The sequence below is a fragment of the Echiichthys vipera genome (genome assembly GCF_963691815.1).
Source record: "Echiichthys vipera genome assembly, chromosome: 6".
In the NCBI taxonomy this organism is placed as follows: domain Eukaryota; kingdom Metazoa; phylum Chordata; class Actinopteri; order Perciformes; family Trachinidae; genus Echiichthys; species Echiichthys vipera.
Window position 1 is genome coordinate 3587157 of NC_139831.1, and position 21575 is coordinate 3608731.

At 44.3% G+C, this 21575-nt stretch overlaps 1 protein-coding gene across 1 annotated transcript in view; it reads left to right on the forward strand.

Annotated features, from left to right (window-relative positions):
- Positions 1-992: 992 nt before the first annotated feature.
- htr4 (5-hydroxytryptamine receptor 4) overlaps positions 993-21575 on the forward strand; it is a gene marked incomplete at both ends in the record, with an annotated part of 137359 nt that continues 116776 nt past the window's right edge. The window contains one exon of the mRNA XM_083915690.1: positions 993-1048. Within this exon, the coding sequence (XP_083771816.1) occupies positions 993-1048 (56 nt within the window). The remainder of the gene's footprint in view (positions 1049-21575) is intronic.

The following is a 21575-nucleotide window of genomic DNA, read 5'->3' on the forward strand; positions in this document are numbered from 1 at the left end:
TCGGAAAGTTTCAGGGCACGCGCTCTCGAATGGCCATTCACTCGCCATGTTTCCATTACAAAAAAAGGCCAGACAGGGATTTAGGAGACTCCGGAGGTGACGAATCACTCTGAATGGGTTTAGATCGCCGGTGATCAGCTGATCCGTGATACAGCGCTACGCTCCACTTCCTCAAAGTGATATATACAGAATAGTTTGATTGAAGGTGGCCCGTATGATTCACAACGTCAACTTATGTACAAGTAACTTGAAAGAAAACACGCCCACTTAAAGATTTGAGGCGCTGTGAAAGTGTGTGTTGACAGACAGGCCGTCACCCCGCTTGCAGTACTAACGTTACGGTGTGTGTGTGTGTTTGTGTGTGTGTGGGTGTAAATGGGAGAGACAGAGGGAGGTTGAGGGAGCACGCAGCAGAGTGCCGTGCCAGTGTGTGCACAGATCGTTTTCTGTGCTGCGTTCCTCTACACCACTGGATACAAGTGTCTTCTCTACTTCACCGTGTTGTTGTGGCGTCTGCACTACCACACGTCACACCTCGCTCAGTGTTATCCAATCAGCAATCGGGTATATCTCAGGGGACAAAAGTGGCCCTTATCTCCAACAGGGACATTTTCTACCTGGTCAAACGGCCTCTTGAGCGACTCACATCCAAATTAGGGGCGCGATAGACCCGCCTTATTCCGGGTAGTCGACCATGGCGGAAACGCACCTAATATGAAAGACTCTTTGAAAGGCAAAATCTATTACTATTGCACCCAAAAGTCTGATTAGCACAAAGTGCTGACGACTTAAAATGTCAAAGAAAATTGTCCAATTTGCATTATTCTGATTTGGTTTAATACGTTTATGTTAATGTAATCTACTGGGTCTGCTGACAGCGTGAATTGTTTTATTTTTGTAATTAAAAACGCAGCCTTTACCAACATACATGATGATGTCAGTCTGATAATTGTGATCTTGTGTCCGCAGGGATTCTCTGCATTTATGGTTACATGAATGTCAGCGCTGCAGGCCAGATGCCGGTGATGGAGGAGCTTGTCAGTGAGAGGTGAGAACGTCTGCAATCACCTTTTACTGTGTGTTTATAACAGTATTTGTGATTGAACACTTACTAACAAAAGTCACATTGTTTGATACACAATATATCAAAACTTCCCAGTTCCTCAAAACAGGTTCAGTCAAATGCAAATTGACAGCATTATGTTTTTCCTGTTTTTACAAAGCAAACTGTTGAAGTGCATGTGAACTGCAATGGCATCTTTGGACCCAAGAAGCCTAATGTGGGATATAAGTTTTAGTTAGTGGTTCAGGGTTGTGTCTAAATGCTAACCAAAGATTTACGAGACCCTCACAAGATGGTCGAGGTAAGGCATCGACCTTGAATGGTTAAGGTTAATTATTGACATTGAATGGTTAAGGTTAAATATTGACCTTGACTGGTTAAATATTGACCTTGAATGGTTAAATATTGACCTTAAATGGTTAAGGTCAGGTGGTTGAGGTTAAATATCGACCTTGAATGGTTAAGGTTAGACTGTTGAGGTAAAATATTGACCTTGAATGGTTAAATATTGACCTTGAATGGTTAAATATTGACCTTGAATGGTTAAGGTTGGATGGTTGAGGTTAAATATTGACCTTGACTGGTAAGGGTCAGATGGTTAAGGTTAAATATTGACCTTGAATGGTTATATATTGACCTTGAATGGTTATGGTTAAATATTGACCTTGAATGGTTAAGGTCAGGTGGTTGAGGTTAAATATTGACCTTGAATGGTTAAGGTTAAATGTTTAAGGTTAAATATTGACCTTGAATGGTTAAGGTCAGGTGGTTGAGGTTAAATATTGAGCTTGAATGGTTAAGGTTATGGTGATTTTGATATTTAAGGGGGCTCAAGATGATAAACATGAAAGAAAACACTCAACCTTAAAGTTTCGGGAAGCTTTCAAACAGCGGCAAAATGCTGAATGACAAGGACAAGCTAAGAAGGTCAAATATTAAAAGGCCTAAATAGATATAAACGGGCGGTAGTGGTCAGACATCCTGCGTGTGCAGCGCCTATGATCTAAAACGGTTTTGTTGCGTTGTGTACCTTTGGTTTGAACTGGACTCAACACACCTGATTCTAATGACGTGCTCGTTATCAAGCAGCTGAAGCCCGTCACAGTTTGATCGTTGTTAGACTCAGGTGTGTTAGAGCAGGGAGAAACCTAAAACATGCGGGGCGGTGGCCCTCCAGGACCGGAACAGCCCACCCCTGATCTGGAGTTCCACTGGGGGACAACTAAAGTAGGCAGCTCTGGATTTCACCCTCTCATAATTTGATCTCAACACTTTTCTTCTTGTTAATCTGACAGGACATGCACCACAGGGCATTCCCAACGTCTTTAGCTTTTATGAAGCATTATTCAGAAACATTCTTCAAAGCTTAGAAACAAGAATAAAAGAACAAAAACTGTAATATCTGTCACGAAAAGAAATGCAACGTTTCTGGTTTTATGGTCCTTTTAATGCTCCGTCTAATGAGGGTGAATAATGGAGGTGCAGAGCACAAATAAACAGGTTTTAATTCAGCAGCTGGAGTTCATCTGCTATAGCTCACTGTGATAACCACACCGCTGTAAATGTTGCATAATCACATTTATTTAAAAAGCACATTTAAAAGCAACATTTGACCAAAGTGCTGTACAATCAATGTTGTGTGTGTGTGTGTGTGTGTGCATCCACACAAACTGTTGTCTGAACGGCAGAGAGATGGCTGCAGCGCTGTGTAATAAACCAGTCTCCGAGCTCTGTAGATTAGAAATGAATTGCTGCCCGGATTCCTTCTTCAAGGGCATATTCATCTTCAGATTTTTGGCTCAGCTGAGGAAACAATAGGCAGTGTGGGATTTAGTGCGCCGCTCACTGCCTCGGTACTTATTTCGCCCTCAGGCTTGTTGGTTTGATTAAAACAGGGATCCTGCTGAAAGTGTTGGGTGGTCTTTTTTCATTGCTTTGGAATGTAAATAGTTATTTTATAGCTTCCTTTGCCTCGCTAACGTCTTTTAACCCTGAGGGTTAGAGAGAGATTTTAATATGCCTTAAATCATCACTGTGAAGACGCAGTCGGACCACTTTATCCTGACGGTTTGCTTTGACCCACAGACTGATAAGAGAAGGGAAACAGATGTATAGTAAAAGAGAAGTACCTCAAGAATGCAAAAATAGGAAAGTAGAAAAGGTTATCTACAGACCAAAAGAAGACGCGTGGTATGTCTCTGTTGTTATATTTCTGCACTAATTATCTTCCTATTATGGACTTCTGCTTTTCCTCAGAGGCTCGTTTAAACTTTAAGCCTGTTGTTTGTTTATTTGTTTTGTTGTTACCTTGGCAACAACAATCTTCTTACTAAAGTGGTAAATGCACAGTACCTCATTATATTTGGAATTTTGTGTTCATCCGGTAAATGTCAATGTCATCTGTCGGTCAGTCGGTTGTAGATAAACCTGTTCTTGTTGGAAATTTGCAATTATTTAAATCACTAAATGTCTGCTATTCTAAGGATACTCAACATGTGCATATATATCATTTCTTAAAATAAAACCATGATCTAAAACTTGTACCCAAATGCCCCCAAAAACTCCAAAGAAGCCTGATGAGAAACATTTCTCGATAAGCCAAAACGTAAAGAATTGTGATGAACATACAAATACGTCTGTGTTGAGGGTAAGAGTCAAAACACACGGGGAACGGAGCCGCAGCACACGTAGGAGTTACCCTGCTGTAAGAAACCCTGCTGGGGTCGCTATCTGCTTACTAGAAGGCAGAAACCTATAACTTATGGCTGAACTTCTCCCCCACTCTCTAAGGGAGACTCCAGCCCCCCTCCTGAGGAAACCCATTTCGGCCGCTTGCACCCGCGACCTCGTTCTTTGGGTCCTGACCCACCTTTCATGACCACAGGTGAGGGTAGGAACCAAGATTGACCGGTAGATCCAGAGCTTTTCCTTCCTCAGCTCTCTTTTCATCACAACGGTGCGGTAGAGCGACTGCAGCACCGCCCCCGCTGCTCCGATTCTCCGACCAACCTCACGCTCCATCGTCCCCTCACTCGTGAACATGATCCCGATCCCGATCCTGTCTCAATTCAACTTATTTAAATTCATTCATTGTGCCGCGGCAGCTCCATCAGGATCATGTCTCACTGCCATAAACGTGACCTGAAGTGGTTATTCTCCGCCGGCAGTGTGACCCAGTTTTTTGGTATGTTATTGGATCCATGTCTGGTTGATGGCAGTAATACGCAGCCTCCAGTGGCTCAGTCCAGCAGGTATGATTTATGACTCACACCGGCCCACATGGCGCCCTATATGCATACATCCCAGTGACACACGGAGCATCTTGAATCCTTTGGTTGAAGACACAGATCAAGATGGATGCGTTAAAGCAGAATAACAGATAATCTCTTAGTGAGCAAGCAGTCACAGTGATGACACATCAGATACAATTACGTTAATAATAAAAAATACATCCTACACACACGTTCAAACACAGATGCATGCATATACTATCCAGCATCCCATACTGTTGGGAAATCATCATTAGCATAATTCTCCATCTTCAACCCACTGTTTCTTAATGAGTGGAAACACTATCTGCTTACTGGGAGGCAGACACCTATACATGCACCATCGAACACATGTTGCACAGCATGGCATGGCATCTTATTAGCGTCTTATCGCTCACTTAGCACACATCTACTGTAGCTTGTGCAGTATAGATGCTGGAGTTGTACTCTGGCACAAATGTACTGAAACATCACTTCCTTTGCCAAATGTGTTCCACATTATGTCTACTCTCCTACATGGGATTTAAGACATTTCAATATATATATATATATTTACGTAACTACATGCCCACAGTAATTAGGATTAAATACACAAGAACATGAAATTCTTCTAAAACTAGTTCGTATTAACATTGTCATATTTCAAGTATCCGCCCACATAAATAACACAAGCACACAAGAGATTCACTGTTCGCTGTATGTTATATAGGTTTACATAAACATGCAACATGTTTAAAATGTAAATCTTTTATTTATGCATGTCAAGCTGGTTCAATGTCGTAATCCTCCCACCTTTTTATTTAACGCATTATACGATATTTGCACTTCACAAGTACATTACACCATATGCACACCAGATTAACGAACATGCATACAAATTACACCAATACATAATGTATATATCCACTTATGTATGTGCACATAAACAGTGTTTCAAATCTCTCATATACATAGGTTGGGATGCTAAACAAATACTTAACTACAGCATGTACTGATGTGTTTGCAGTGTTGCCCCTTTACACAGTTGCACTTAAATGCATCCATTGTTAGTGTCTGTATTTACAGTGATGCGTGTCAGTGAGGAGTAATCCAGAGGTAGCAAGAAAGTCTTGTCCTATTATGTCTCACTGTTGAACTGAAACAAAAAGTGCCCAGTGATATCTGCTGCACATGCTGTATCTATAATTGATCTTTCTTCAGTTTGGGCATATTTAGAGTTTTATTTAGTTGATCTCTTAGTGCAGGTTTTCCATAGAAAGAAGAGTTTGGAGCTAAAAGTCTAAAAGTTTCACCAAAGATGCAGAGTTTCACAGTCGTTCTGAACATTTTTAACAGGTAGTGGGGCCTTTAGGTCTGAGGTTTTTGGGTGAAAAGGTGGGACTAGATCTAGATCTCTGATCTAGACCGCAGGTGACATACAAAAGTTTTTAGCTCACCGCTCTCAACTCATTTCATCTCATCTCATCTTCAGCCTCTTATCAGGGGTCGGGTCGCGAGGCAGCAGGTTTGGCAGGGGACCCCAAACTTCCCTTTCCCGGGCCACATTAACCAGCTCTAACTGGGGGATCCTGAGGCGTTCCCAGAACAGTGTGGAGATCTAATCTCTCCACCTGGTCCTGGGTCTTCCCAAGGCCTCCTCCCAGCTGGACGTGTCCAGGGTTCATCCTTACTAGATGCCAGAACCACCTTATTTGGCTCCTTTCAACGCAAAGGAGCAGCGGCTCTACTCCGAGTTCCTCACGGATGCTGAACTTCTCCCCCTCTCTCTAAGAGAGACTCCAGACCCCCTCCTGAGGAAAACACATTTCAGCCGCTTGTACCCACGACCTCGTTCTTTGGGTCCTGACCCAGCTTTCATGACCAAAGGTGAGGGTAGGAACCAAGATTGACCGGGAAAAAATCGGCGAATGCAACAGCCTACATCGGCCGATGCCGATACACCTAAAAACGCAAATATTGTTTGATAATATCGGCCGGCCGATGGATTGGTCTATCACTAACTGCCTGCTGCTGGACAGTCTGAACCGTTAAAGACACTTGCGTCAGTGTCGAATAAAAACTGTTGGCCTGTGAGTATGATGCTTGACGTATGGTTTAGTAAGGAGGGGGGACCCACGTGCAGTACACTGACTCAGGTGAAGAAGAAGAATTCCTTTATTAATCCCCCGGGAAATTCAATTTTATCACTCAGATGATTGAAAAGGGTTTCGTTGTATAAGGGAAAGTAGGGACATAGAGGTGGAATCCACAATAAAGAGATGGCTGACTGGCAGAGGCAGAAAGCAATTAGCATTGAGGGATAAGTGAAGAGGTTGAGGGGAGGAGGGAATGGCACAGTTTCCAGAAAACTAGAGCTGCCTGGAGCGTGTAACTACCGCTGTAGCTGACTGAACGATCTGGCAAGGGAGTGGGTGAAGAAGTGGAGTTGATATACTGTGGAGCTGATGGGCTTCACTGGAGGCGGGTGTGTGTAATCAGGAGGTAACCATGAGCCAGGAGTGAGCAGGGGAGCACCACCCACACACACACACACACACACACACACACACACACACACACACACACACAACAGACATACTCACAGCTGAGACTGTGACAGAAAAGGCATGTTTAGGTCTTTTACTCTGTGTGTGTGTGTGTGTGTGTGTGTGTGTGTGTGTGTGCGTGTGTGTGTGTGTGTGTGTGTGTGGGGGGGGGTTCAGGAGCCATAATGGCAAGCATTAGTCGCCCTTAAAGAAGACCCTCAAACCACCAATGTGAAACAAGAATACCCCTGCTACTGTCTGTGGAGCGTCCCCCTGTAGCTATCTTTAACCAACACTTACTTATGTTTCATGTCAAACACATCCTGCAATCTAATAGCTCATTTCAGGGGCTTTTATGCAACCATCGAGCGGTTTCATCTGTGTCCGAGCCATAAGTCGATATGATGCAGTCAGTCAGACTCACAGCGGTCAGATAGCAGCGAGCTTCTGTTTCCCCTCCTCGAATCCGCCTTCCCTCTCCTTGCCATCTCAGGTGTCCTGTGACAGATCCTGTTTTCTGGATGACTGCGCTCAACGGGCCTCGGACGACGTGAAGCCAAAGAGAAAGATGAAAAAGGGCAGGTCGCCTATGCCCACTTGTGCTGTTCTAGTACGTTTGTCAATTGTTTGCTCATTCATTCTTTTGTTTGCGCGTTCATTCACTTCACTCATCAGCGTAACCTATTTGTGGACATAAAGATGGACAAATGGTGTAAGCTTTCCCCTAAAGCACCCAATGTTGTGTGACATTATATAAGCTCTTTAACCTGACATCTATTATAGAGTTCACCCTCTTTGTCTGCATCATTCTGAGGTCCATTCATCATCTCTCACCTGTAAATAATGTTGACATATCGATTCTTCTGAGTCATTTCTGATTTCTTTTTTTCCATCCCTCCGTTCGAAGCCTGACTTATGTCGTTTGGTAGCTGTTTTGCAGAGTGCACACTTGGCAACCAACCCCGTACTCCATCTTTTTCAACCACGGACTGAATAATTCATTCAGCAACTGCTTACGTAATCCATTCATACAAAAACAGCATTTGCTGATGCATGAAGCTGCGTGCACACACAACTACGGGAGGAAAAGAGACGCCGCAGGGAGGATAGTATCTGAACAGTCACAATCTCTCCGGCAACGAAACCTCTGACTTTGTTTTCTACCCCAGAAGACAGGAGTCGACCAGAGGTGGAGAGTCTACGTGTGTGTGTGTGTGTGTGTGTGTGTGTTTGTGTCATTATGAAGAGTTTTCAACCCGTTTCCCTTGATGCCTGACAAGGTGATTCATCCCACCTGTCACTTCCAGGCGTGTGCCACACTCCACCCGCTCTTTGATCCTCTGCCTTCAGAAAACAATCCTCCACCGCTCCGTTCTTTCTCACAACTCATGGCATCTCTTCCACACAGATTCCCCCAGGGGCGAGGGTACCACTGAGGGGGGGTGGACATCTTTAAAATGGTTGATGACAATAAAGAGTACAATTAAAGTTTACAAATCATACGGTCATTCAAATTGGTTTTTCGATTCAGATCACAGACTGTCTGCTGACGCATTTATCATATTAACGTTATAAAGGGAGAATATGGGCGGCACGGCGGGGTGGTGGTTAGCACTGTTAACTCACAGCAAGAGGGTTCCTGGTTTGAAACCCGGCTGGGGCCCTTCTGTGTGGAGTTTGCATGTTGTCCCTGTGTCTGCGTGGGTTCTCCCCGGGTTCTCCGGTTTCCTCCCACTGTCCAAAGACGTGCAGGTGTTCGGTTCATTGATGACTCTAAATCACCCGTAGGTGTGAATGGTTGTTTGTCTCTGTTCGTCTCTATGTGTCCTGTGATAGACTGGCGTCCTGTCCAGGGTGGACCCCGCCTCACGCTCGATGTCAGCTGCGATCGTCTCGAGCCCCCCCGCGACCCCGATAGGGACAAGCGGTTGAAGATGATTGAGTGAGTGAGTGAGAATATGTCAGTTGCGCCACTCCCAAGTGGCCAAAAATGGGGGTTTAAATTATATTCATCTTAGACCAAACATCAAGAGAGCAGCAGCATTTTATAAAACAGCAGTCAGACCATAAAGAGTGATACGTTTGATTAAATAAAGCAGATTAAATGTCCAAACAAATACATTTTCTTTTTTTTAATGTTTAGAAAAACTTTTTTGCAGTGTGCTAATGCTGCAATGTGTCCTCCTCCCTCAGAGGACGTCCTCGGCCCGCTGTGGTTGACATTCACATATGAAATTATGTTGTATACTAGTTTAGTCGCACAGCGTAAATGTTTAGAAATTGTCGTCTGGGGATGAAAATGAGGAGATGTGGGATGAATATCTGGAGATAATGCAATCATGTTGTCCTTGGGAGAAGTATCCTTGTTGCCAGAAGTAAAAAGAAGAGCAAGAAAACAAGCAAACATGTAGTGAAAAAAGTAATACACTATATTAGTATGAGCCGAACGTACAGGGATGCCTCTGAGGAGGAAGTCCGGTGACCTGGTGTAGGGAGCACCAAAGTCTGGGTAGGGAGGAGGTGGGGCTGGACGGATGGGTCTAACAAACAGGACTTGAACTTAAACAGAACGCTGTGTGAGTGCTGCGTGGAAGCAAAAGTCTATGTTGACTTCTTTAAACTTACTTTTTACAGTTTCTGCGCTGCAGGGCTTTGCACAGACGCTCTCATTTATCGGTCTTTGGCCATTCGTAGGATGATACTTTAAAAACTGTCTAGAACATTTAGTAAGTCCATCTTTCGAACTGTTGTATGAGAACTCGTTGAAATATCGCCTCCCTGATTTTATTCTGCAGTGGCAGCTGCTCTGGTTTCCATATCAACAGTTCAGGTGTAGAACATTGCCCTTTTCCAACTCTTGAATTTTAATTTCCATCTGCGGTACACTGTGTTCTGCACAGGCAACCCTCCACACTGACTCTCTGAGCAAAATGTGAGGGGTGGTGTGTGTAATGATTTAATCTTCATTTCCCTGCTCTCACCTCTCACCAAGCTCGGTGCTCTGAGGCCATTTATCACTCGGGGGAAGCTGAATGCAGCACTAATATGGGACAAAAGCGGGATAAATTAAGGAAGTTGGACTTCTTCAATAGCCGCTTTCCTGCTTTGGATGCAGACTGGTCGTTGGACTTGGGTCGTGTTGTTTTAACGCACAGATGAGAAAAATAAAATACCTAAAAGAAGGGCTAGAAGAATGTTTCTTTGCCAGCTTCTCCATTAAAACAAATATGTCATATTTCATGTCGAAGTGCAGAACAATTAGTTAATTTGTGCTGACACGTCGCTCTGAGCTGCAGTCCGCTCCGTGTTTTCACACAGAGTTGTTCTCTTTGATACACACACATGCTAAGCACCGCTGCAGAGTGTTTAGGATCTTATTGACACACACACACACACACACACACACACACACACACACACACACACACACACAGACAGACAGACAGACAGACAGACAGACAGACAGACAGACAGACAGACAGACAGACAGACAGACAGACAGACAGACAGACAGACAGACAGACAGACACACACAGACAGACACACACACACACACAGACTTGCACTGTGAATATATCTTTTTTTTTCTTTGTGACACCCTGAAACGCAATCTCATTATGGCATCTCTGCAAACACACACACGCACACACACACACACGCACACACATACACACACACACACACACACACACACACACACACACACACACACACACACACACACACACACACACACACACACACACACATAGAGAGGACAGCCATGCAGAAGCAGCAGTGAATTTTAACGATGTGGAGGAAGACTGCTGTTTGTTTTGGGCTCCTGCGTGGCTTTAGTGGACACGTCTCCACGTCTACAGCGCGTGGAGCAGATTCATTACCAGGAGAGTGGATTAACAGCTGCAGGATACAGACAGCATATGCAAAACTAAATATCAGATGGAGCTCTGAAATGATTTTTTGAAGATGCTACATGAAAACTAAGGTGTTAATGTAAGAAAAGGTGATGGGTCATTTATAAACTGGATTGAATAGGAAGAGATGAGGGGAGACGGGATGAGTGGACGAAAGGAAGGAGAACGGGTGAAGTGGAAAGGAAAGGGAGGGTGGGTAGAGCAGGATTGGTTGAGCAGGTGTAGGTGTGACAGGTAATTTAAGGTGTGGTTGAAACGTGACCATGTTCCCATTCTAATGCCTGGCCCACACTTAGGCCCCTTTTATACAACACTTGCAGGTGAAAACGACAAAATATTTTATCAGATGCGCCTCTCGTTTGGACGCAGACTGCATTTTTGGGGGTTAAAAACGCAAAAAAGTGAAACAACCCTCCACGGTGGAGATCTTAATAACACTCCACCGTTGTGTTTCCGCGTAAAGGAGGAAAAAACACAAAAGTGTGCTCAGATCTGCTCACGCTGGCTCACGCCGCGTGCATGTTTCCGTAACATCCACATGCAGAGAACAGGAAAACAACAACGAACATGTGGGGATGTTTCCATTAGTGGGACATTCAAGTGTCCTGGGCAGGATCCGAGGCGGTGGGAGGCTGCAGATTTGGTCATATTGGATTGATTGATATAAAAAAACGGACATATAAATCAGAAATGCAGATGGACTTGAACGCCATGCCCAGCACATAGAGACCGTGTTTGCTTCTCTGTCTTGGCGCGCTGACCTGACTTTCCCCGTAGATCGATCCATTGACTTTACAATTGAATAATGTCAGGTGCATAAAAATGTACTTATTCTGGGAAAAACATTCAAATGAAAAGCTTTAATGGAACAAAAACATGAGAAGAAATGTAATAAGTGAGCATTGTTTGTGTTGCCTGAACAGTTCTGTGGAGAAAAGCCGTAGCCCAGTGTGCTGGGGTAATAATCACAGCATCCTCTTCCCGTTTGTGCTGTAAACCAAATCAACAGATTCCCCTTCAAGTCCAACGTGACAACAGTTTCAAATGCATCACAGAGGCTCATGAGGCTGTCATCTCTCTGAGCAGGGTCCACACAAGCTGTGTTTTATTATGTGATGTGAGAAATATTGACAGTTTGAGTGGAAAACGGTGCTGAGCATTTACTCCTGAAGGCTTTCCATTGATCTACTCTGGTTTGGAACGCTCCTCATTTTAACGTCAATACGGACAAAACCTTCAGATGAATGCACGTGCTGAAATAAGCGTGTCTAAATATAAGAGGTTTCAACAGTAATGCACTTGTCAAAACATCCAATTTGGTGTTTTTGATTGGATAATTAAATCCTCGAGAAAATGTACATTCAGTCACTTTTCAATGACATTTTGCTGAATGTTTTCAGAAATGAATCTGCTTTAGCCAGCGGCTTCCCCTCCGTTTGAGTCAGACAAACTTTCTCGCACTACAGTGCAGCGTTTTAGTGTCATGTGTGTGTGGTTGTGTATGTTAGAGGAAGTAAGAGCCGAGATTTTGTCACTTTGGATCATCAAAGGAGATGAGCACGCTGAAGAGAGGCAATTTCTTCCTGTTGATTATCAGGTAGCTTTGACGGAAATGTTTAGTCTACCTGGAAAACCCAAATCCGACCGTGTCTGTATCTACGTGCAGAGAGACCAGTGATGTTAAGATCCTCGGGGCGGACGTGCAGATTGTTAATGAGCTTTGCAGAAATTGTCCCACTGATACCTCATCTCATCTCATCTTCAACCGCTTATCCAGGGTTGGGTCACGGTGGCAGAAGCTTTAGCAGGGGACCCCAAACTTCCCTTTCCCGGGCCACATTAATCAGCTCTAACTGGGGGATCCCAAGGCGTTCCCAGGCCAGTGTGGAGATATAATCTCTCCACCTGGTCCTGGGTCTTCCCCAAGGCCTCCTCCCAGCTGGACGTGCCTGGAACACCTCCCTAGGGAGGCGCCCAGGGTTCATCCTTACCAGATGCCCGAACCACCTCAACTGGCTCCTTTTAACGCAAAGGAGCAGCGGCTCTACTCCGAGTTCCTCACGGATGCTGAACTTCTCCCCCTCTCTCTAAGGGAGACTCCAGCCCCCCACAACCTCGTTCTTTCGGTCATGACCCAGCTTTCATGAACATAGGTGAGGGTAGGAACGAAGATTGACCAAGAGCTTTGTCTTCCTCAGCTCTCTTTTCATCACAACGGTGCGGTAGAGCGACTGCAACACCGCCCCCGCTGCTCCGATTCTCCGGCCAAATCCACGCTCCATCGTCCCCTCACTCGTGAACATGATCCCGAGGTACTTGAACTCCTTCACTTGGGGTAAGGACTCATTCCCCACTGATTCCTGTGAGCCGTCAAAACAACAAGAGCATTTTCGCTGAAATTTGGTTTATTCGTCAGTTTGTATCACGTTACTCAGTCCCTCTATGTAAAAAGGTGATTGTGATACAGCTTACAAGCCTGTGCAGCGGAGAGAAAGAGCTGTGAAAAGAGGTGTCGTGTATCCTCCAGACATCCCGTTCAGAACAAGGACTCCTGGTCTTTTATTACACGAACTGTGATGAAACTGAAGACGGGCGCCAGAGTTTATTTAAAACCAGGTTCTCTCTGACTTGTGGGGTCTGTTGTGCTTCCTGTCGACTGAAAACAGCTTTGGCTTCACACTAAATCAGGAGTCTCTCCTTACTCTCTTTCATACTCCCCCTGTTATCATATGCTCTTCATTAGGTGTTGTAAGAAGTCTCATAGCTTTACTTACAGAAGAGCTGCAGCTTTAGCTCTGCTCTCATTTTTAATGAATTGCAATGCACTGCACGTGTGTGTGTTTGACAAGGTTAGATTGGTTAGAAGGTGCCTGCTACACCTACCAGTTTTTAGAAGGTGATTAGCATCTATTCACATGGTAACAGTCGCCATTAGGACCCCGTAGTGTCACATTTTAACACCCTTGGAGTTTGGGTTTAGGATCATACGCAAACTCTGAGCCAATGGGCCCCTGGGAGCAGACATGTAAGACCCTCCACCCCCCACACACACACACACGCACACACACACACACACACACACACACACTCACACTCTGTCTACGTAGGAACAGGACACCCCAATTCAAAGAGTCTGTTTTTAGTTGTTTAATGGTCATTTTTTTTCTCTTTGTGGTCACTTTTTATGTCTTTGTGATTGTTTTGCAACTACTATTACTACTACTAACTATTTTTTGTCCGTTTTTGTCTCTATGCGATTGTCTTGTGTCTATTTTCAGTCATTAAGCATCTCTTCGTGGTTGTTTTGCACCCCTACAGTCATCTTTGGTCTCTTTGTGATCATGTTTTGTGTGTACTTATGGCCATTTAGCATATCTCTGTGATCATTTGTGTCTTTTTTTTATGAGTCAGTTGATTTGACTTCAGAGGTCTAACCTGTTGAGCCCAGTTGACCTTTTACTAGACTCATATATTGATCTTTACTATAACGGAAACTCTCTTTTCCAACATGGAAAAACATCCTTACATGCCATATATTAGTCTTCTGTCTCATCGATCACTCAAGCCCTATGACTGACATTACACTCTACACTGCGGTGTGATGCATTATACCCTCACAAGGTTAGACAGGACGTGCCAACATGTCCTGTGGTTTGTGTGTGTGTGAGTGTGCGTGTGTGTGTGTGTGCACATGTGAAACAGGATGTGGATGAGTGCTGTCCTCAGTTAAACTTCATCTCATCTCATCTTCAGCCTCTTATCCGGGGTCGGGTCGCGGGGTCAGAAGCTTTAGCAGGGGACCCCAAACTTCCCTTTCCCGGGCCACATTGACCAGCTCTAACTGGGGGATCCTGAGGCGTTCCCAGGCCAGTGTGGAGATCTAATCTCTCCACCTGGTCCTGGGTCTTCCCCGAGGCCTCCTCCCAGCTGGACGTGCCTGGAACACCTCCCTAGGGAGGCGCCCAGGGTTCATCCTTACCAGATGATCCTGAACCACCTCAACTGGATCCTTTCAACGCAAAGGAGCAGCGGCTCTACTCCGAGTTCCTCACGGATGCTGAACTTCTCACCCTCAGTTAAACTTGTGTAAGGAAAAATTAAAACTTTCTGATCAACTCGCACGAAAAACTGTATTAAACTCGTCGTGTTTATCGCAAAAGTCTCAAGAGAACGCACAGTACTTTGTCTCCGAGTTGTATTTTCAGGCCCTTTTCCTGAAAGCACTTTGAATCAGGAAAGGTCACTTTTTTAAATTCCATCTCTTCTGTGGTGGAAAGATCAGCCTGCTTATTAACCCCAAATTTAGACCAATTTTACCAATCTCTTTAACAGTGGTTGTGGGGCGGCATCGTAAGAAAGAGGCTGCTGTCCTTCAACTGCAGGACCATCTTATGAGAATGTGATGAAGTGCCTTTGAGCAGGTTTCTGAGGTCCTATAGTCTCATGGTGTGTGCTCCGATCAGTCATTATACAAAAGCACTAATGTGAGCTGCTGAAGTAGACACGTTGGTTTCTAAAGGGAGTTCGTTAAAATGATTAATAGCTTTGTTTGTCTGAATCTACAGATGGGAGAGAAGTTCACCGCATTAGTCATTCGGCGTTTTTGTTGGAAACAAACAGAAAGGGAACGTATTTCTATGTCTGTGTCTACATCAGTCAATGTCTGAAATGTTGTTATTGTGGAAACCTTATTCCCAACATTCATGCTGGATTTGGCATCCCATCTCAGACCTACTATTCATTTTCTTATACTAATTACAATAATCGTTAACAATAACAATAGCTAACTAGGGCGACTGTGGCTCAGTGGGGGAGTGGGTCGTCCTTTGGGTTTTCCAGGTAGACTAAACATGTCCGTCAAAGCTACATGATAATCAACAGGAAGAAAATGTCTCTCTTCAGCGTGCTCATGTCCTTTGATGATCCAAAGGGACAAGAATCTCAACACTCACTTCCTCTGACATACACAACCACACACACATGAGGCTAAAACACTGCACTGTAGTGTGAGAAAGTTTGATCCCCACCTCCCCAGGTCCACATGTCGAAGTGTCCTTGGGCAAGACACTGAACCCTGAATTGCTCCCTGTGCTGCACATGGGTGTGTGAATGAGGTGTGAATGGTTAGATTAGATGGTATGTAGATGTTCACTGCCATCAGTGTGAATGTCTGTGTGAACGGGTGAATGTGACAGACACTGTGAAAGCGCCTTGAGTAGTCAGAAGACTAGAAAGGCGCTATATAAGTCGATTAACCATTCAATAACTTTATATGTATAACACTTTTATAAAAAAAAAAACAATGCTTCCATAAGATACACAATAAATAACATAAAACTTTACTTCACAAGCACGTGCTAAAAACTGTGATTCACATAAAAGCTTGTTGATAAAAGTGTGTTTTTAAAAGGGATTTTAAACAGGAAGCTGATTTTGCTCGCCTTGTTTCAGGTGGTTCCAAAGTGCAGGTGACCGTAAACAGAAAGTACAGTCACCTTTGGTCTTGAGTACGGGATAGAGCTAACAACCAAAGGTGCCTTGAGATCTAGTTCTTCTGGTCGCTGATTTACGGCATAGATACAACCAAATGTTTCGTAAGACATCATAAGAATTGTTGTGCATAATTGTTCGTATCATATGAACCTGCGGATGAGATCACGTTGACTATACTGAACCTGCTCTAAAGCTTACTGGTATTGTAGGTGGATAGGTAGAATTATCTGAAGATGTGATAGTGATAGTGTGGAGCTCTGCAGTATCTTCTACACTATAAGCTGGACTCTCCCTGCGTCTGTCCTTTATATTCACACTGTATCTACGTCCATCTGCAAAATCTGCATCTCTGACACATGGTTATCGGTTCAGTCTGCACAGACGCCTCAGTGTTGAATCCGCTCTGAACTCCGACTTATTTGAGAAAAGGAAATAAATTGCACCAAAGGATGTTGGCATATCACATTTCACTGCCACAATTTTACTGTTAAGTGTGTTTTATTCCTGCTGTTCATAATTGAACCTCTTTGTGGTATCAGTCTATCAGCACCTCTAGTTCTGGCAAGAAAGAAATGTAGCTAAAAGTAATGATCAAAATCAATTTGGACTCGCACTGGTAGCCCGTGCAGATAATGGGGGAGACCGGGGTAATGTGGTGCCTACGCTAAGTGCCAGTTAAAATCCAACTGCCGCATTTGGAACGAGCCGGAGACATGAGATTGATCTTTACTGAGGCGGCTATGGGAAGATCTCTTAATCATTCATCTTCAACCGCTTGTCCCTGTTGGGGTCGTGGGGTGCTGAAGCCGATCCCAGCTGACACCGGGCGTGAGGCGGGGTCCACCCTGGACAGGATGCCAGTCTATCACAGGACACATAGAGACGAACAGAGGCAGACAACCATTCACACCTACGGGTGATTTAGAGTCATCAATGAACCGAACACCTGTACGTCTTTGGACTGTGGGAGGAAACCGGAGAACCCGGAGAAAACCCCCGCAGACACGGGGAGAACATGCAAACTCCACACAGAAGGGCCCCAGCCGGGAACTACACCACCGTGTAGCCCATCATGAGATAATGTTTTGTACCTATTATTATTTATTGATTTTATTGTTATCGTTTGTGCGCAGTATTACAAACTTCCCCTAGCTTTAATGGCATTTTAATTGCCTTTCTATAATAACCCTTTAACCACACTGTAGTGTATGTGTGCAGATAATGGAGGAATCAATAATTTAAAATAAGTGGCATTGAACATTAAGAAAAATGGTCTTTAATGTAATGCAAAGTTTTACAGAATTGTTATTGCACCATATAAAGGGGTGTGCAGACATGTCCAGATCATTTAGATATGTTTATGCAAAAACGTTTATGCAAATGTTATAGGTCATGTGATTATTTTACGCATAGTTATCCATAATTTGTGTGATTACAAAAGGCCATTACAAAGTCCAAAAGAGGGACCGAAGACGACTCAGCCAAATAATCATATCAAGTAATGATGGAGAACACAAAAAGGGAAAAGTCAGTCTGTTTCTGCCTCTGTCTCGCCAGTTTAACACTCTGGGCTGAGTTTTCCTCACGACGAGGCTCTTGAGCCAGCAAAGTGGCATTTTGCGTCTGTCTGGTGTACAGGGATAGCCCAGGTTGGTTTCTCGCCTGCGTGTGTTTGATATTTTGATAACTCGCTGTGAGCTCCTCTGTGGCTGAGTGGGAGGGGAGCTGCAGCCGAGGGTGTCAGGAGGGATCAGAGCAGCTTTACTGTCACACTGGTCCCGCTCAGACCAGGGCAAAGACTCACGGTGCAAAGTGCTTCTGGATTATTGTCAGGTCTTTACCGAGTCAGTAAGTTCTTGTTCGATGGTTGTACATATACCTAGGGATAGTATTTATTACTGTTGAAACTACGCCTGGAGCAAAGAAGGAAATCAGGAGATGTATTATAAGAACACCAAAATCTGCAGCGGGAGGAAAGTCAGGACGGTGGATTGGTCTCAAAGCACGGGACTTTTTAAAACAAAATTTAACCAAGTCATTTGAATGCCTAACCCTAACAACAGGTTGCATAAATGTTACTGTTGTGGTCCTCTTCAGGTCGCCGATTTACGGCATTAAATACAACAAAATGTTCCATAAGACATCATAAGAATTGTTGTGCATAATTGTTTGTTGATATCATATGAGGCGACACGGTGGGGTGGTGGTTAGCACAGCGAGAGGGTTCCTAGTTCAAATCCCGGCTGGGGCCCTTCTGTGTGGAGTTTGCATGTTCTCCCCGTGTCTGCGTGGGTTTTCTCCGGGTTCTCCGGTTTCCTTCCACAGTCCAAAGACGTGCAGGTGTTAGGTTCATTGATGACTTTAAATTGCCCGTAAGTGTGAATGTTTGTTTGTCTCCATGTACCCTGCAAGAGACTGGCGTCCTGTTCAGGCTGTACCCTGCCTTACGCCCGATGTCAGCTGGGATTAGCTCCAGCATCAACTCTGAGAAGAGAAAAAAAGGAAATAAATGGCACCAAAGGATATTGGCATATCACATTTCACTGCCACAATTTACCATTGAGTGTGTTTTATTCCTGCTGTTAATAATTGACCTGCTCTGTGGTATCAGTCTATCAGTCTTTAAACGGGCCTGGGCCGGGGGGGGACAAGTAACCTAAAGCACGGGGCACGGTACGGATGGACAGTGTGAGTGCCACCTTAGATCCGCTCCATGCATTTGGTTTGTCAGCACCCTGCAGCTTCTTCACCGACTGCCCCAAGTAACCAAGCAACAGAGAGGACACATGGAACAAGCTGCAGAGGGAGAAACAAAGTGCAACAGTGTATTTATGTGAAGTAACATCTGTGCCTTACATCTAAACACTATATTGTTCCAAATTATCACTACTCTTTTGTGAGCCTTTGTGGGGTTGATTTCCAGAGTACAGCATGAACAAGTATGCAAAGATAAGAAGTCTGTCACAGCTCAGATATGATCCTCAGATCCTCAGAAATATAGTAATGCAAATAAGTGGCGTGTGTGGAATCTATGGATGTTTGCAGGAAACTGATTCATTCTGGCATTTGTGTGTGTGTGTCTGTGTGTATGTGTGTGTGTGTGTGTCTGTGTGTGTGTGAAATCTATGGATGTTTGCAGGAAACTGATTCATTCTGGCATGTATGTGTGTGTGTGTGTGTGTGTGTGTGTGTGTGTGTGTGTGTGTGTGTGTGTGTGTGTGTGTGTGTGTGATTTGTCCCATTAACACAGTAGATTTGACACACAAAGACAGCAGGCGAGGAGGGGCTGCTGGAGTGACTCAGACACAAACAGAGTCAGTGTTTGGCTGAAATGAACAGACGCTATAAATCTCAGTGCTGCTTCACGGCGAAGAAGAGACGAGGAGGAAACCTTCACGTGGTTACATTCAAAACACCAGCTGACAGCACCGCTCACCAACTTAGTACTAAGTGTTGTTTGTTTTGATCTGGGCCGTGTTAACTGTCAGCACTGACTAAAAGGTCGGATCACCCAGATCTAAAGCATCTATCACCCCAAGTAAAATGTTGGGGTTTGGAGATATTTCTGAAACACAGACATGAGCTCCCCTGAAAACAAAAACATATTATTTTTGCCATGTGTTTCTATGTTTCTGTATTTTTAATATCATGGATCATGATTAGGAAAGTATTGATTTACGATTCAAACATTCACGTTGCAGATCTTATGCACAGCTGTATATGTTGGATAACTGTTGTTGATGAGAGCTCGATCCTTTGTAGGGAGTGAAATTCCCCTGTGTGGTATTTGTGACGATGAACTAAAGTAAAATACAGCATATGACTTTGTGCAGAGTGTTTACTCTGGAGGTTGATTGGCACATGTAGGCCCAAAGATAGATTACTGAACATGTCTACTGCCCACAGGCTCAGGGGCTCATAGGCTCAAGGGCCCTTAGTCACAAAATGTAGCTTAAAAAAACCCCAAAACAATCCAAAATAGATGCTAAATGACCACGCACACACACAAAACAACCCAAAATGAGCATAAAGAGATGGTACATGATTAACACAAATCCATCAAAACATACACATAATGACTACAAACAACCGAAAGCACGTAAAACAACTATAACAGATCCTCAAAGCAATTTCAGTCAGAAGCAACTGGACTTGGTTATTTGTCTAGGAAGACGTTTCACCTCTCATCCAAGAGGCTTCATTAGTTCATGTACGCATCTGACCAGGACCTGGCTGGGACTGGACCAGGACCAGGACCAGGACCAGGACCAGGACCAGGACTAGGCTGGGACTGGTCCAACTAGCTGGTGTGAGATCCAGGTATTTAACCTCTCACAAGGCCGATGATGTCACTGAAACCCTTTGTGCTCCAAGTGCCAACGGCCGTCGTTAGAGTGGGCGTCGTTAGTGGGAAGTTGGTTTCTGCTTCGTCATTGCTCTATTGAGTCTTGACGGCAGTCTTTGGAGTCACATGGGGCCATTTGTGAACAGTTGTTCTCTGAGGTTAACTATAACAGACGCAAAACAATCAGAGATGCATAACAACTATAAAAAAACACCACAAAACGACTGCAAGATAGTGCTAAATGACTAAAAATAGATGCAAAATACCACAAAAACATGACGACACGACTCTAAACAGATGCACTTACTGCAGTTTGTAATAACCGTTAGCAGTCTGGAGATTAGTTTGTGGGTGTGAATGGATGTGAAACAGGGCAAGTGCTAAAAATACAGATTCGTTCTTGCAGCCCCCTGCACGCCTGCGCGGTAAAGTGTATATCCCTTTCACAGCGGTTTGACCCTGATTCTGATTCTCCTTCCCTAAAGTGAAGTTTGAAAGTCTGTTTGAGCTCAGCAAATGTCACGGCACAGAATGATGGATTAGCGCGGGTAAGTCATACCAAGGTGCGATCGGGTCTGCAGACGCCGTCCCACCTCCTCGTTTTCTCTCCGTCATCTCTCTATTTGTTCTTATGTACTTTTATGTCTGCTCGACTTTCCATTTGTGTCTCTCCTTCCCTTTTTAACCTTCTGGGTGTGTCTGACTTTGATGCACACTTAACCAGCTTTTCTGAGCTCCGGTGAATCCACCACGAGGATGCCTTTAGCTCTGTGTGCACTCATCCCAAGATCCTAAGAGCTTTAGCGGACATCCATCCCCCGAGCAGAACACTCTGAGGCACAGCGACCTCCAAAAAGTCTCAGAATATTCTCACATCCAACAGGAAAGAGATGAACGCAATACTCCGGCTTCTGTTGCTGCCGCTGTCTGTTTCATTTCACATTAAGCTCTGGATGCTGGTGCATT